This window comes from Lachnellula hyalina (assembly GCF_007821495.1).
Source record: "Lachnellula hyalina strain CBS 185.66 chromosome Unknown contig00188, whole genome shotgun sequence".
Lineage (NCBI taxonomy): Eukaryota > Fungi > Ascomycota > Leotiomycetes > Helotiales > Lachnaceae > Lachnellula > Lachnellula hyalina.
In genome coordinates this window covers 1-15,762 of record NW_022157302.1, presented here as the reverse complement: position 1 = coordinate 15,762, position 15,762 = coordinate 1, and the positions used below count along the sequence as shown (strand labels likewise).

Below are 15,762 nucleotides of genomic sequence, written 5' to 3'. Positions count from 1 at the left end.
GTCCTCCTACCTGAGTTCAGCACCTCCCAAGCCTTCATCATATCCCGAAGCAAGTTTCACGTTCTCAAAACCAACTACAAATTATAAGCCATGGTGCTCCTCAGTCTCAAAACGAAGCGCAGGCAACGCTTTGGTCGTCATATACCTCGTCGCGAGATGCATATCCCATTGGAAATCCTCATCATGATTACCGACCACCTGACCAGAAACCAATGGAAGCCTCTCCGCCTCGTCTCTCGCGAGTTGCACGAATGCATGAGCCACCTCCCCTTATTTCCAGAACTATGGTTCAGTCCTCACGCGGAAGACCTGGTCGTCTTCCACGGCGTCTGTGATAACCCATCGCTGGCACGATACGTCACGAAGATCCTCTACGACACGACCTGGTTCCCAGACCTTGCAGTACAGGACCTCCGCAACGAGTGGCCGAACAACGAAATGGATTACCCGCACCCGCGTACATCTTCCACGCCATCCAGGAGGCTTGCGTTCCCCTGGCAGAGACGCCGCGACGAGGGGAAATGGCGCCGGGAGCATCCGGGGCCGCAGGAATTCTTCGACCGCAGGAATTCTTCGACCGCTTGCAGCATCAGAAGTCAGTGGACCAGGTGCGGAATCTGGCGCATGGGATAAGCAAGCTACCCAATCTGACTGGTTTCTACATGGAGACTTCTCGGTTCGAGCGTTCCGATATATTGTATTCGAGGTCCGCTCGGCGGAGATATATTCAGACTTCTCATTCGTCGCTCACGGATAGCGTGTCTCCGTTTCGTCGGGAATGGCGCAACCACCCTTCTTATCCGGAGCCGTTTGGAAGGTATAGCTATTTACATGCACCGGGGGTAATTGGTGCGGACGAAATAGATTTCGAGGAAATCATGGTGGCGATCCAAAGGAGTGGTGCGCCCATTAAAGTGTTGGACATATCTCCAGATGCCATATACTTGCTCTACAAACCTGTATCCTTAGCCTCCAAGTCCGTATTCGCCAACCTCACTTCACTAAACCTCAACCTCCACACGTGGCCTTACTGGATCCCGGAGTTTTCGTCCAGGCTTTTTGAGATGCTGAACTGTGCCAAGGGACTGGAGAGTCTGTACCTGGGCTTCCGATGTAGACCAGAGATGCTACCCTTGTACATACATGGCCAGTTGGTGCGTGATGATTTAGCAATGCTGCTGCATAAGGATCTCGTGCTGCCTTCTCTACACACACTTGTATTGCACCAATTGCGCACACGCTCTGATACGCTCTTCCGGTTTCTTCGCAGCCATGCCTTTACGCTGAGGTGCTTGAACTTGATCTCGGTGGATTTTTTGGGCAGGAAAAAAGATCCGTGGAAGGTGATGGGGTTTTTGCAAAACAAGTTGAATTTGGGATTGGTACATGTCTACCCTTTATACGAAAAAGAGCATGATGGGTTCCCATGTACTGGCTGGTGGAGCTCGGTTACGCTGGAAAAAGGAGACATGCCGCGTCCGTTGGATCGGTAAGTGATTAAAAAGTGGTTGAAATATCTATGCTAATCTTTCTGCAGATACATTAAAGGTGGTAATGACAAGGATGCGTGGACTTCCAGGAATCAAGCAATTTGCAACAGATTATTGGATTATGAATGGTTTGATTCTAGTCCCTAACATGCCTTTTGAACACGCTTTTGTATAGCAGCCATGTTTCCATATCTAGCTCTCCATTTAGTCTGGTATGAGCATAATCTGTACAGCTCAATATCCACGTTTGAAAAGAAAAGAAACTGTAGAATAGAGGTCTTCAGCAATCAAGGGAAACTCGAATAGAAATTAGCATAACAAAATTATCACGTATTCAACTAGAGTACATCTTTAAAAAGAACACAAAACAAGCCCAGTCCGACAAGAAGCATATGAATTAGTCAGTGCTCTATTACATTAATCATGACTTCATAATCGCCCAACAAATCTAATTAGCAGTCGACCCCTTGAACGCCTCGCCAATTTCCGTAATATTCTTCCCATGCGCCAACAACAAGCCCAGCAAAACCCGACTCTTCATCGGATTCAAATACCCACTCGCAATCTGCGGCAACTCCACGTTCGGCACCTCCCCGCTCATCGCCCTCGTACTAAGCACAACGGGAACCCCATACGTCGCAATTACATCCGCAACAGCGTACCCGAATGACGTGCTGACGCCGCCGGCTCCAGCGCCTGCAATCACAATGCCCTTGGCGCCGCTGGCTACGGCGTTGTAGAGGGTGTCGTTTTTCATGTCTTCGTATGCGAAGAGGATGTCTACGCGTGGGATCGACGTGACGTTCGAGATGTCGATTTCGTTCTTGCCGGTCGGTTTTACGGCAGGGTAGAAGAAATACGGGACGTCTGAGACGAGCGTGCCGAGATTTCCCATCTCCGGAGCCTTGAATGTGTCCATGGTATTCGCATTCAGTTTAGTAACGTAGTACGCCGAGACGATGCGGTCGTTCATCACGACCATTGCCCCGCGGTCCCGCGCAAGAGGGCTGGCGGCTACGGTTACCGCTTCGAGGAGATTGTAGGGCCCGTCGGCTGAGATGGCAGTCGAGGGACGCATGGCACCGACGATAACTACAGGTTTGCCGCAGTTTACTACTGCGTCGAGGAAGAAGGCTGTTTCTTCGAGGACATCGGTTCCATGAGTGACTACTGCTCCTGACATGGTGGGGTCATCGCAGACGTATTTTTTGATTTGCTTGGCTATTGTGATGAGGAGGTCGGAAGTTACGTCCTCACTTGGTACATTGGCTGATTGGATGCCGGCGACATTTGAGACGTTGAGGACTGCGGGGACGGCGTCGAGAAGGGTCAGGATGCCCACTACACCGGCTGTGTAGCCGGTTGTTTGGACGTCACTACTTCCTGAGCCGGCAATTGTCCCACCTGAAAAAATGAGTTCCTGGTTGCTTAGGTTTCGGAAAAGGCTTACCAGTTGCAAATATAGTTACATTTGGCAGACTACCATTCATCTGTGTGAAATTTAGGCCATTGGAGTTTGTGAACACAAACGGATCAGTTGCTCGTGGATAGACAGCAGGGGCAGCGTATCCCACAGAGGCCAGAGCGCATAGTAATGTGGTCACGGAAAGCATCTTGAATGATAAAGCTCGCCTAGCTGACAGTCTTTACACAGTAAGTTCCGACTTGCTCTTTGGATCTAAAGAATACTGTAGCAACGAATGAGAGGAGAAGAATACTTACATGGACCTTTATATAGATCTGACCGTTTGCCTGAAGAGTCTCCATTGAGTAACACTCGTTATCTTTATTATGTTAGCATCAAATTCTTATCAGCGGCGCGACTCGCGAGATGTTCTGCAAGTATATTCATAGTGGTAAACCCCACTTATGGGCTGCCAAGAACACTGGCTGCCCCGTAGCCGGATAGAAAATGGCTAAGATAAGGGGAAAGTGGACGCCCGGCCCGGTAGAGTGGGAGCCTAGTGGTTTGGGAACGGCCAAGCATCCGAAGCTCTATGCAGGAACTTAGGAAGCTATCAGCTTTACGGAGTTCTGGTGGCCGCCGGTAAGTACAGATGTAAACCGGTACCCAAAGCTCCCTGGCGTTCGGCTGCAATTGCATACGGAGAATACCATTAAATGGTTTGAGAATAGTACGCATTGCATAGATCAAGTCTCTTGGCTAAAAGAAAATTACTCATCTCCTGAGTCATGTGATAAGAGCTTGCTGCCCTTTGAACGTTCTCGTTGATATACTAAATTACTCCGAAATGAATGGAGTTCAAACTTTAACGTATTTCATTCAATAAGAAAGCGGGAACTTTTGGCTCACCTGACTCAAGAAAGCTTTGAAAATTGGCACTTGCCTACTGTTGAAGTATAATGCGAAATAGCCAAATGCCGCACCACGTAGACAATACCAATGAGATAGCGAATATGTGTGAAAGTCGTTGTAGTAAAATATATCGTGGTATCTCGGAACCAGCTCCAGGACGCCTTGCATATAATACAGTTCGATCCATCCAAATTATCGTCCCGACGCCTTCATAATGCGTCATGATGCAATATTATCTTTCTCCTGGTACGTAGGGAGTACAACCAGCAAGGGAGCTGGATTCAGCCCTGGGGCTTAAGTTGAAATGGATATGCTATAAGTCTCCTTGACTTCATCCCATGATCCCAAGCCTTCAAAACGCCATGACCTAGCAAATTTTGAACTCCGAAATCACGCCCAAGTACGCTCTTTTCCACCGTCGAAGATCCCCATGCGCTATTATCGTCCTTCCCCAGTACTCAACACAAAGCCCTTTAGACTCGTTTCCAGCCATCTCCCTACCTCATCCGCTTGTCTTTTAATCCCCAATATGCTCGCATGAGTCCTCGCTCCAGTGACAGAACTCCCTACACTGCCAGCTTCCGACGGCGCCCCGCTCCCAACAGTTAAACTACCCCCAGAAACTACTCTTTCCCCGAGCCCATCATGGAGGTATTGATGTGTAGGGGGCGAAGCTTGAGGCGAGGTATGTGATGATGCGATATGAGGTGAAAACAACAGGTGGTGTGAGCTCGGCGCTGTGGTAGGTGTGATCGAGGGACCAATTGCTACGAAGAGAAGTCCGCAAGAGAGGGAGCGTATGACCATTGTGCCGTGTGAGAGTTGGATAGTTATAGAGCTGAGATCGGAGGTGCTTGCGCTGGACAAGGATGTTGGCCCCGGAGGAAGTGAAGTGTTGACCCGGCTGCTGGTGCTTGCTTGGAAGGGGTGGTAGAGATTCCACGTTGTGCAAGCCACTGTGGCCTGTGTTCTGAGGATCGAGGCTGGGAGGGGGGAGGAGCTGGAGAGGAGCTTTCCCGTAGGCGATATGAGGAGGAGCGTTGGCAGCTGGGGTGATGCATTCTGCGAGAGAAACGTCGTGAGTGGTTTCGTGAGCAGCATGACTTGAGAGACTGAGTTGGGGAGGAGGAGATGCTACAGTATGATGGAAGTTAGCTGAGGATGGCATTGCTGTAGGTATCGCGGGATTGAAATGACAAGCGAGCTAGAGCGATAAGGGTGATGGGGATGGGACGGGACCTACAGCTACCTAGGTACTGTACCTACCTCTATAACATCTTTTCTCAATACACAATCTTTAGTTGTCTTGCTACAGCTTGTCTTGATCAGGAATTTGCAATGTTGTTCGGATTCCTCGGCGAGGCAGGAAGCTTGGGCAGGAAAGTCTAAAGCTGGCTTGCCTTGCTTGCGATACTGTAGAGAATTATGCGACGGCCATACAGTATTCTGATATTCGGAATGACTGTCAGTCCTGTCAGTCATTCCGAATATCACCTTTTTTGTATTATTCACAGATCACAGTTTATACAAACATTATTGGTGCTATAGCAAGCCCGGTCCTGGAGCAGTTCTCCCGCATGTGGATGGGTGCAATGCTTCTTGCTTTGGCCTGGACGCTCTACTGCATCCTGTTAGAGACATTCTACCCCCTCAGCCTCAGGTTACTCTATATTAAAACCCTCAAAGAACGCTTGTGTCATTATTTGGGCCTAGAATACCCAGCGCCGCGATGCTTTCTACGAGGACGCTCGGCGCTGAGGAAGAGGAAGAAGTAGAAGAAGCTGCGAGGCATTCAAACATGCCCCAAAAAGATAGCAGGCAGGAATCCATCAGCTACCTGGGTCCACTTCTCCTTCGGACAGACGATTCTCAAGTATTGGATGGTCGGTTGTTTCTATTGCTACTTTATCATTCTCCCCTCGGCTGTACCTTGTAGTACTGTAGATTTATTTACACGCTCCCTCCACGTCATATGTACAGTAGGCGAGTGAAGGCGGGGCTTCACCTCCATTACACATTGATTGACAACTACCACTACTCAACCCTCTTCCTCTTCTATGCAATCAGTCCGCATCTTCCAGAGAACCTTGAGATCAACCTTCATTCGACACAGCATTGTAGACTCAGGTACGAGTCTCTGTTGACTAAATAGATGCTCTCAACGGTGGGGTACTGACATCTCGATAGCTAGCAGACCCTTCGCAACCATGGCTACGGATTTAAAGACCTACAAGCTTAACCACTCGATGTGCGGCAGCAAATGACACGTTTTATTCTAGGTAGTCATACTGATCTTTCTCTAGGATTCGGGTGAAAGACCCCAAGGAGTCAGGTACGTCCCGAATACTTCAAGAATAATGGGTTGTCTAACTTTCGCCCCTAGTCAAGTTCTATGAACACCTCGGTATGAAGATGATTCGAAAGATTGAACAACCGGAAGCCAAATTCGACCTCTACTTTTTGGGATACGACTCTCCGAAGGCACTTTCACATGGCAATCACTTCAGCGATCGCGAAGGTCTGATCGAATTGACACATAATTATGGAACCGAGAATGATCCGGATTATAAAGTTGCAACTGGCAACAGTGAGCCTGCGAGGGGGTTTGGTCATACTTGTATCAGTGTCGACAATATTCAGGCCGCCTGCCAACGAATTGAGGATGCCGGTTACAAGTTCCAGAAGAAGTTGACGGACGGACGAATGCATCACATTGCATTTGCTCTCGATCCCGATGGATACTGGGTAGAGATCATTAGCCAGAATTCGGTTGAAAAGACTGAGGATATCAAGACTACAGACCTGCAGACATACCGCATGGTAAGAAGGCTGTGGCAGCATATTTCTAGATGTATACTGATTGGCATAGAACCACACAATGATTCGGGTTAAGGACAACGAGAAATCATTGAAGTTCTACCAAGAGGTTATGGGGATGACTTTGATGAGGACGAACGAGAACAAAGATGCGAAATTCACACTCTATTTCCTTGCATACCCCGGTGAAACGGGTGTTCCAAACACGTCTGCAAATGGTGTCAATCCAACTGCCGGAAGAGAGGGCCTTCTAGAGTTGACTTGGAACCACGGTACTGAGAAGGATGCCGATTTTAAGTATCACAACGGTAATGACGAGCCTCAAGGATTTGGTCATATTTGTAAGCAATAACTCTCCAGTCTTAGTGGATGTAGCTAATTATACAGGCGTTTCGGTCGATGATCTTGATGGTGCGTGCCAGCGCTTTGAGGAGCAAGGTGTGAACTGGAAGAAGAGACTCACAGACGGTCGTATGAAGAATGTAGCATTTGTTCTAGACCCGGACAATTACTGGATTGAAGTTATTCAAAATGAGAAGTTGAAGGACAGAGCAAACTGGTAGGAGTCTTAGGAAGCCCTTAATTAAGAATGTCAGGCCAACATTTGTCAAATATGACTACTTGTATTATAGAGCAATGACCCGCAGCGGTGCATTTATTTTTCCTTCTCAGGTGATCAGGTGCATCTACAACAGGGCGAGCCTTGCATGCCAAGCGACACTCCTTGGTTCCTGGATGGCGGGGTAGTTCCGGCACGCGGTTAGGTGCGTTAGCCTTATGCGGGGGCGGGGAATGCTAGGTATTGATGGACGTGGAGTGGACTCTACTCTACTCTACTCTACTCTACACCTCCATGCAGATATCGTAAAGTACCTAGGTAGACATTGCAGGCGTGGGATGGCGTGGGATGGCGTGGGATCTCTTCTGCCAGTTCATCCATCCTTCCTTCTCTTTCCTTTCGCACCTTCCTTTACTCTAATTTACTTTCCATGCTTCTTGCCTACATAGGTACATAATTGACCTACTCCTTCCAACCTTACCTTACCCTGTACCCACTCAACCTTCCTACTTAACCTTCCTCGACATACTACACCGCTAGACAACCATTACCGATTCGAGCAGCCTCTTCTCGGAAAACATGGCGCCTTCTGCCCTCCCAACAAACGGAAACTCCTCGAGTTCCTCAAGTCCCAGGATTCTGATCCCAGAGAAAGTCTCTCCCGATGGACTCGCTCTTCTTGTACCCCACTTCGACATTGACCAACCCAGAGGCCTCTCCGCTGAAGAGCTCATCTCCATAATCCCCAACTACCACGCCCTCGTCATACGCTCCGAGACAAAAGTCACAGCCCCCGTCCTTGCAGCCGCCAAAAACCTCAAAGTTGTCGCTCGAGCTGGTGTCGGCGTCGACAATGTAGATGTCGATGTAGCTACCACACACGGTATTATTGTTGTCAACAGCCCCAGCGGAAACATTGTGGCAGCAGCCGAACACACCATCGCCCTTCTCATGTCCGTTGCCCGCAACGTGCCAGCTGGAGACCGAAATCTCCGCAATGGAGGGTGGGAACGCAGTCAACTCGTGGGCACAGAAGTTGGCGGCAAGATACTTGGGATTATCGGTCTAGGGAAAGTAGGATGGAAAGTCGCTCGCATGGGTGTAGGACTCGGCATGACCGTTTTGGCTCTCGATCCCTACGCAAGTCCCGAAATCGCAGCCTCAGCTTCTGCTACCCTTGTCTCGGACCTGCCTTCTTTACTTCCGAATGTGGATTTCCTTACTATTCATACGCCGCTTATTGCTAGTACGCTGGATCTGATTGGGAAGAAGGAACTTGAGACTATGAAAAAGACGGCTAAGATTCTGAATGTGGCTAGAGGCGGAGTGTATAACGAGGCTGCATTGCTCGAAGCTCTTGAAAACGGTACTATTGCAGGTGCAGGCCTTGATGTCTTTACATCCGAACCTCCCGCTGCGGGCTCAGCAGCTGAAGCACTCTGCCGGCATCCCAAAGTGGTCGCTACACCGCATCTAGGTGCAAGTACCGTTGAAGCACAAGAAAATGTGTCCATGGACGTCTGTGCTCAAGTCCTTTCAATATTGGAAGGAGGACTACCTACGAGCGCTGTTAATGCGCCGTTGATATTGCCAGAGGAGTATAAGAAACTACAGCCATTCGTGAAGCTTGTGGAGAAAATGGGTGGGCTTTATACGCAGCATTATACTTCTCAGGGGAAAGTCGGCACTGCTTTTGATCTGGTGTATGAAGGCGAGTTGGCTACCATTTCCAACACTAGGCCATTGTTTGCGGCGCTCGTTAAAGGTCTTACGTCGTCGATTTCGGATAGTGGTGGCCGGGACGTGAATATCGTGAATGCGAATCTGATCGCGAAGCAAAAGGGGATCGTGATTAATGAAATCCATACCCGGGGTGGCTCGGCTGGGGATATGGTTTACGCCTCTCTGGTTACGCTAAGGGCGAGTGGCCAGGGGGAGGGCATTATCAGTGGATATGTAAGTGGGAAGTCTATATTCATCTCGAGACTTGATCGGTTCAGCGCGTCGTTTGTGCCAGAGGGAACCCTGCTTATTTTACACAACTATGATCGTCCTGGAAAGATTGGGGGAGTGGGGAATGTACTTGGGAGAGCGGGCGTGAACATTAGGAGTATGAATGTTGCGGCACTGGAGAAGGGAGCTGAGGACGAGGACGAGGGCGAGAGCGAAGGAGGAGAGGAGAATGAGGCTTTGATGATTTTGAGTGTGCAGGGGGAGGTGGGGAAGGATGTTGAGGCAGCATTGAGGGAGGAGAAGGGGGTTCTGAACGTTAGTGTCGTTCATCTCTAATTGGGAAACACGGTCTGGAATTTGGTTTGGGTGAGTTTTTGAGATTAGGAGTGTGCGAGATGGCGTTGCATGGTGTTATTCAACATATAGATAGGTGTGCGGGAAAGGGCAAGGGAAACATGGCATAAGATATAGCAACGTTAAAACACAGATTCTGACTTTACATCCTTCATATTCTATATGTGACTGAATAGAAGTGAGAAGGAAGATCACCTTATAAAGGCTGAAAAGCTGTGATGGAAGGAAACGCGACGCGTCGTGTCTTGATAATCCCTGGATGTTCGGCTGTGGCTACGAGTAACTCAATTTTAGCGTGTTTCGACGGCACTTCACTTCACTGCTTTCACGCTATCAACGCTCCCGCTCCTATAACATATTTAACCTCTTTACAAATTATGCTATCTAATATCTTTTCTAGGGAGTAGGCGAACATGAATGTGAATGTGAATATCAAAGCTGCCGTTTCACAATGCCAATGCCACGTGGGTAAGTGCTTTCTTGGTGCTCTTTACTATAGTCCGTGGACGGCGTTGTTCCTGCTTTGTCTTACAAGACATGCTGGAAACGGTCAAAGTTTTCTTAGGGAGTTGAGAAGCTTGCTCATAGAAAACGTCGAGACCTGTGTTGAACGGATATGCTATGCAGTACCCAGGTAAGGTGCCTTAGGCAGTAGAAACTGGGGTAATACATGTAAAGTATTGTTGAACCAAGCCGAAGGTTGGGCATTTCAGCTCCGAGAAATTCTGCAGCTTCTATCTCGGATTAGTGCCTACCATCCATCTAGATTCTTCATGAAAATAACTTGCTCTGCTCGGTTCATTCTGGTCCGAACAGCGGGCGGAGTGTCTTGTATCTATTCCTTTTTCTGCCCAGAAAGGATGTCGCGCTAAAGCATCATGAGCATTTCTTTTCTGCAATCTCCCGCCATGTACTTGTGTTGCAACCTTCTATCTTCTTTTTTCTGTCCTTTCTCTTGAATCCTCCCATTTCTAGTCATCTTGTTTCTATTTCCAGACAGCGCTGTAAACCCCAGATTCGTCGCCATGTGGCCGATATGTTTCTTCATCGTGGCATTCTGGCCGATCTTCGTACATTCTCTCGCACCCACAGACGAGATTCAAGATGCCGATCCAGCTCAGTCAGGCTATCTCGATAACCATAACATGCAACCGACCATCGTTGGCTCTCAAAACTTCGGAATATTATGGCAAAATACTTACGGTGCCAAGGAGAAATGGTATGCGAAGCCACTTGTGTACACCCCGCCTGGTGGGACCCAGCTTGTTTTCCTGGCTTCCTCTATGAATGTCATTCGAACCCTCGATGCTGTCAACGGGACCATGTTGAATTCTCGTACCGTCCAACCGCCTTTCCTGCAAAGCGACATCGGCTGTACGGACATTCCTGACTACATTGGTATTACGGTAAGTTGAACCGCAATCCCATGATTCGTAAACTAATTGCGTACAGGGTACACCGATCATCGACGCCAGTGTAAACACGGCGTACTTTTTCGCCAAAGGCTACAAGAATGGAGCCTCATCTGGTGGCGTGGCAAATGGTGAGCATCAGAAAGGCGAGTTCCCTGGGTCTCTTTAACAGACATCTAGGAATTTACAAGCTTTATGCTGTGGACATTCTTACGCTACAAGACAAACCTGGCTTTCCCGTTATCATTGATGGAAACTTCGCGGATAATGATAATACGAGGCAAGTGCAAGTGAATTACTATTGACGCAAGCTGACAATGTTTAGATATTTCATTGGCGGTACGGTTTTGCAGCGTCCGTCATTGACCATAATAAATGGTATCGTACTGGGAGGGTTTTGAGGCCATTGCGATCTCTTTAATTATACTGGCATGATAGTTGGTGTTAGCACCACCCCTGGAGTTGGTATGCTCCCCCCTTCTCTACTGCCAAGAATACCTAGCTAATCATGTTTATCAGGTGTGACCACCCTCTTTGCAATGGAGTCTAGTCCTGGAGCATCACCAGTCGTGACCGATATTACCGCACAGAAGGGAGGCAAAGCGGTAAGATCTTACGTCCATACGTCCTGTAATACGCACCTCTGACATCTGAAAAGGGTATTTGGCAATCGGGAATGGGCTTCGCCACAGATGGAAACCGTTTCTTTACTGTCACAGGGTAAGTTATCTTTACCTGCTTAAAACTTGAATGAAGAAGAGCAGTGAATATCAGCTAACGGTGCCTAAGTAATGGACAAGGCCACGCAAATGGTGACGTTCCATCATCGGGTCGATTACCCTTATCAACCCTTGACGAGGTTGTGGCCAGTTTCACAGTGTCAGCCGCCGGCAAAGTTTCTCTGACAGACTATTTCGAGCCCTATGAATACCTGTCTATGGACGCAGGTGACAGAGATCTTGGATCCTCAGGGGCTACGTTGTTAGATCCGGCGGTGTTCAGCGGAACTGGGGTCTCAAGAATTGCAATTACTGTGGGAAAGAACGGCAAAGCTTAGTATGGATTCTACTGACGTACCGGAATGTTCGCTAATGTTTCTCAGCATCATGAATGCCAATAATCTTGGCGGCTTCAAACAAGGCCCCGGAGGCATGTTATTATTTTTGCGTTTTCGGAGGTCATAAAGCTGACTCAAATAGGAACCGATAACATCATCCAGACCATCCTTGCTCAAGGGTCTGTCTTTGGAGGTGTAGGATCATATCCTCTAGAAGGCGGGTTCATATAGTAAGTTCAATTTCAACTTCAAGGTGCCAATATAAATTCTGACCTGTGAAAGCTTTACCCCTGTAGGCTCCCCGACGGTCTGTTACAAGATTGGTCTGGATTCCCAAGGGGCGCCATTGTTCACCCTTGTTGGGCAGACGGCAACAAACTCGGCTGGCAGGGTCGGAATCGGTAAAAAGGGTTTCCTGCTTGTTGTGTCATTTACTAATTAGATTTAGGTGTTCCTACCGTCACTTCATACAAAGGTGAAGCTGGTACTGGCATTCTCTGGATATCGGATCCCAATCTCGGCCTTCAAGCCTTCAACGCAGTTCCTGTCAATGGCATCCTTAAGTCGATTCCTCTGACAGCTACGGGTGGACTGAACAAATTCCAACGCCCTACTTTCGGAGATAGCCGCCTTTATGTTTCAGATACCAGCGGCCATGTCTTCTGTCTTGGATCTCCCGTTTCTTTACCTCTTTTGTGCTCCCAGCCTGTTGATTTTGGAGATACTCCAATCGGTTCTACTAGTACTCAGATCGTCAATTGCACGGCATTAATTCCTACCTCGATCAATGGTTGTGCAACTGGAGATGCAACTTGGCAATGTCTCAATTCCACCTTTCCAAAAGGACAGCTAAGTAAAGGTCAAACGTTTCAATTCCCCGTCACCTGGAACCTTACCCAGTCTTCAATCAACGATGCACAGAACGCTTCATTTGGAAAAGTTCAACCCGGAGTAGCAAGTACCAACTTGAACTTGTACACCACAAATGGCGTCCCCAAATATAGCAACATTCTTCCAATTTCACTTACCGGAAATACTGTGTCCAAAGTCGCTTATCTCACCATTAACCCCCCTGAGGTCGATCTGGGCGGAATTGTCGTTGGATCTGCCGGCGCCAAAACAGGCCTTTCAGCTTCACTCGTTCTGCAAAATGTCGGAGCCCAGACTTTAATCTTTTTGGGCAGCGCGTGGACAAGTAGTGTAGACACTGACGATGGCCCTATCGTTTTCCAAAATATCACTAATGGAGATTTAGGAAATGGATTCAGTTCTTCAAGTCTTCCCAAAGTTGGAGACACGCTCACAACTGGCCAAGGTCTATCAATTCCCGTCCAATTTTTAGCCAACCAAACAGGTGCATACTCCACGTTTCTGCAATGGTGGACCACAGGAGGAAATGGTTATGTATTATTGACCGGCTCAGCCTCGACAGCTCCTATTGCCAACATTTCTGTCTCTACCATTGAAGGCGGCTGGGACTTTTCAGAGCCTGTCAATATGGACTTCGGTAATGTTGTAGCGGGAAGTACAGTTTCTCGGAACATCCGAATTTGCAATTCGGGAGGATCAGCATTGACGATCACGAAAAGCAAGCCGCCGATTGATGTAGAGCTTTTGGCACCCAATCATGGCACAGATCTACATGAAGCTCAGAAGATTGACGTCAATACTTGTGCTCTGGGTCAAGTTTCTATTGTTGCAGCGCCACTTGGAGTCAACCGGCCTGATCACACTGTTTCAGACGTCTGGATTTTGAACGTTGAGTGAGTATCATAATTGATCATAGATCCTATAACTGACAAGATACAGTGATGTGAACTTCGGGGTCCACGACGTTGCCATCTCTGCAAATATTGTCACCAGGCAATTAGGCCCACTTCTACCAAATGGCACAGCCGAGTTTTCTTATCTTGGTTGCTATTATGATGGAGCCGGGCGTCAACTTCTCAAGCAATTCAATAATGCTACGAATGAAAATGGATGGTGTCAAGCTACATGCTTCAAAGCCGGATATATCTTCGCTGGGACCGAATACCATACACAGTGCTGGTGTGGAAGCACAGCACCCAGTTACACCAAGTATACCAACGACACTGTAAAAAAGTGTGAGATGAGCTGCCCGGGAGATATTACACAAGCATGTGGCGGTGACGGAACCTACGTTTCAATCTACTATGATCGAACGAAATATGTTCCTGGTCCGGATTCTATTCCCGGGCAATCTAGCCCTGGCTCAAGTTCATTATCAATGTCAACTTCGATGGCGGGATCAACCGTCAAATCAGGTTCAGCTACATCATCTCTGTCCTCATCATCAACTCCTTCGATATCAATCTCAACATCTAGCGCCACGTCCACACCCGGAATCTCAACGGCCAGCACCACCACTTCAGCAATTCAAGGGTTTACATCTCTTGGATGTTTCTCCGACCCAGCTGGAGGCCCTTTCCAAGCACACAACATGCCGAAGCTCTTCAGTAACAATAGCATGAGTCCCGAGCTCTGTATCTCCTCAGCACTTGCGCGGCTCTCCGCTACACCTGCTACCACTTATGCCTTTGTTGGTGTCGAGTATGGCCGAGAATGCTTTGCTCATACAGCAGCACCCTCGCCGCAACCGAGTAGTCTTTCTGGGAGTACTGCGTGCACGATGACATGTAAGGGAGACTCGAGTCAAATGTGTGGAGGTCCAAACATGTATAACTTGTATGCCACGACCACAGCTACGATTACTGCAAGTGGGGCTTCTGGGTGAGTGAAGACCGGCCTGGCTAGCTATTGTTACTACTAGGGTCGGAATTGAAAGGCTATATCTTGGGAGCGGTCACGCTGAATATTGAAGGGGTATCAAGGTTTAGGTAGTGCTTGCACGTAGCAACTTTGCTCGTAACTTTCAATCAAAGATATAGTAGTCTACTTGGATGCGGCAAGTGTATTCGTTTCTCCTCTGGGTTTCTTTCAAAAACGCTCGCTCATTTCTTTTCCCTAAGGTCGTAGTCCAATTGTGTATTTGATCTAGTTGTCTTTCTTTTAGAGAATTCCGGAGTAAAGGACTTGAGTAGATATACAAGTGATCTATGTAAAGAATTCCCAAACCAAAGTATTCTACTCGGTTCTCTTTCCATCATTCATTATTCGTTATAAACGAGAGCCGAAAGTGGTATATATTCGGAACCGCTGTTGGTATCACATAGTCCATTTTTCTGTCCTAGTAACTTATCTTGTATTGCTTTCGCTCTGTTTGGTGGTTTGGTTTCTAGGTTTTAAGTCTAAGTGTGATAACAAGGCGAGGAGGAGGTTTTACCTCTGCATCGCGTACGCGTAGTCATCCGCGCTAACTCATGTGACTATCCACATGCATACTATCCCGACAACCACTCACCTTTCAAATACAATGTTGATTTAACCGCTTTAATTCCAGTCCGTACCAGCGCTCGCTCACTTAATGCCCATAAACGTTAAAAGGTTGTTTTCCCTCATTGTCCCGGCCCCGCGAGTAGGTACTCTGGTAATCCTTCCCAGCATACCCCACATCCTCGCCCTTGCCTCTCAACTCCTCCTCGATATCCAATAAGCGGTTCAGCCGCTCCACGTTCTCTCCTCGCGCCGGCGCACCGACCTTGATTGAGCCGGTTCCGAGACCTACGGCAAAGTCGGCTAGGAATGTATCTGTTGTCTGTGGTAGAGATGATGAGAGTACGACGCTGAGACTGCTGTGGGAGATAAAGCTAATACTGTTTGTTTTTTACAGCTGTCAATAAAGAAGTAATAAGGGGTTTGGTTGGATGGCAGGATAGATAGTA

General features: G+C 48.1%; 6 protein-coding genes across 6 annotated transcripts; 4 read left to right on the top strand and 2 right to left on the bottom strand.

Annotated features, from left to right (window-relative positions):
- Nucleotides 1-1,938: 1,938 nt before the first annotated feature.
- Nucleotides 1,939-3,133, bottom strand: SPAC186.03 (putative L-asparaginase; the record flags this gene model as incomplete). Its single annotated transcript, XM_031152123.1, has 2 exons — nucleotides 1,939-2,894; nucleotides 2,941-3,133. Coding segments are annotated over 2 exons (1,149 nt in total), but the record flags the coding sequence as incomplete, so codon positions are not given.
- Nucleotides 3,134-4,245: 1,112 nt separating this feature from the next.
- LHYA1_G007192 (uncharacterized protein) lies at nucleotides 4,246-5,289 on the bottom strand (the record flags this gene model as incomplete). Its single annotated transcript, XM_031152122.1, has 2 exons — nucleotides 4,246-4,941; nucleotides 5,074-5,289. The coding sequence occupies 2 exons, from the start codon at nucleotides 5,287-5,289 to the stop codon at nucleotides 4,246-4,248; spliced, it is 912 nt and encodes a 303-aa protein (XP_031002108.1).
- A 725-nt stretch (nucleotides 5,290-6,014) lies between these two features.
- glo1 (Lactoylglutathione lyase) lies at nucleotides 6,015-7,187 on the top strand (the record flags this gene model as incomplete). The annotated part of the gene is made up of 5 exons (XM_031152121.1): nucleotides 6,015-6,055; nucleotides 6,111-6,139; nucleotides 6,191-6,627; nucleotides 6,677-6,965; nucleotides 7,012-7,187. The coding sequence occupies 5 exons, from the start codon at nucleotides 6,015-6,017 to the stop codon at nucleotides 7,185-7,187; spliced, it is 972 nt and encodes a 323-aa protein (XP_031002109.1).
- Nucleotides 7,188-7,762: 575 nt separating this feature from the next.
- serA (D-3-phosphoglycerate dehydrogenase) lies at nucleotides 7,763-9,472 on the top strand (the record flags this gene model as incomplete). The annotated part of the gene is made up of 1 exon (XM_031152120.1): nucleotides 7,763-9,472. One exon carries the CDS (start codon nucleotides 7,763-7,765, stop codon nucleotides 9,470-9,472), a length of 1,710 nt encoding a protein of 569 aa, XP_031002104.1.
- Nucleotides 9,473-10,515: 1,043 nt separating this feature from the next.
- LHYA1_G007189 (uncharacterized protein) lies at nucleotides 10,516-11,071 on the top strand (the record flags this gene model as incomplete). Its single annotated transcript, XM_031152119.1, has 2 exons — nucleotides 10,516-10,896; nucleotides 10,943-11,071. The coding sequence occupies 2 exons, from the start codon at nucleotides 10,516-10,518 to the stop codon at nucleotides 11,069-11,071; spliced, it is 510 nt and encodes a 169-aa protein (XP_031002106.1).
- A 262-nt stretch (nucleotides 11,072-11,333) lies between these two features.
- Nucleotides 11,334-14,714, top strand: LHYA1_G007188 (WSC domain-containing protein; the record flags this gene model as incomplete). Its single annotated transcript, XM_031152118.1, has 8 exons — nucleotides 11,334-11,367; nucleotides 11,422-11,507; nucleotides 11,561-11,622; nucleotides 11,692-11,958; nucleotides 12,005-12,055; nucleotides 12,242-12,360; nucleotides 12,408-13,722; nucleotides 13,769-14,714. 8 exons carry the CDS (start codon nucleotides 11,334-11,336, stop codon nucleotides 14,712-14,714), a joined length of 2,880 nt encoding a protein of 959 aa, XP_031002105.1.
- Nucleotides 14,715-15,762: the final 1,048 nt, after the last annotated feature.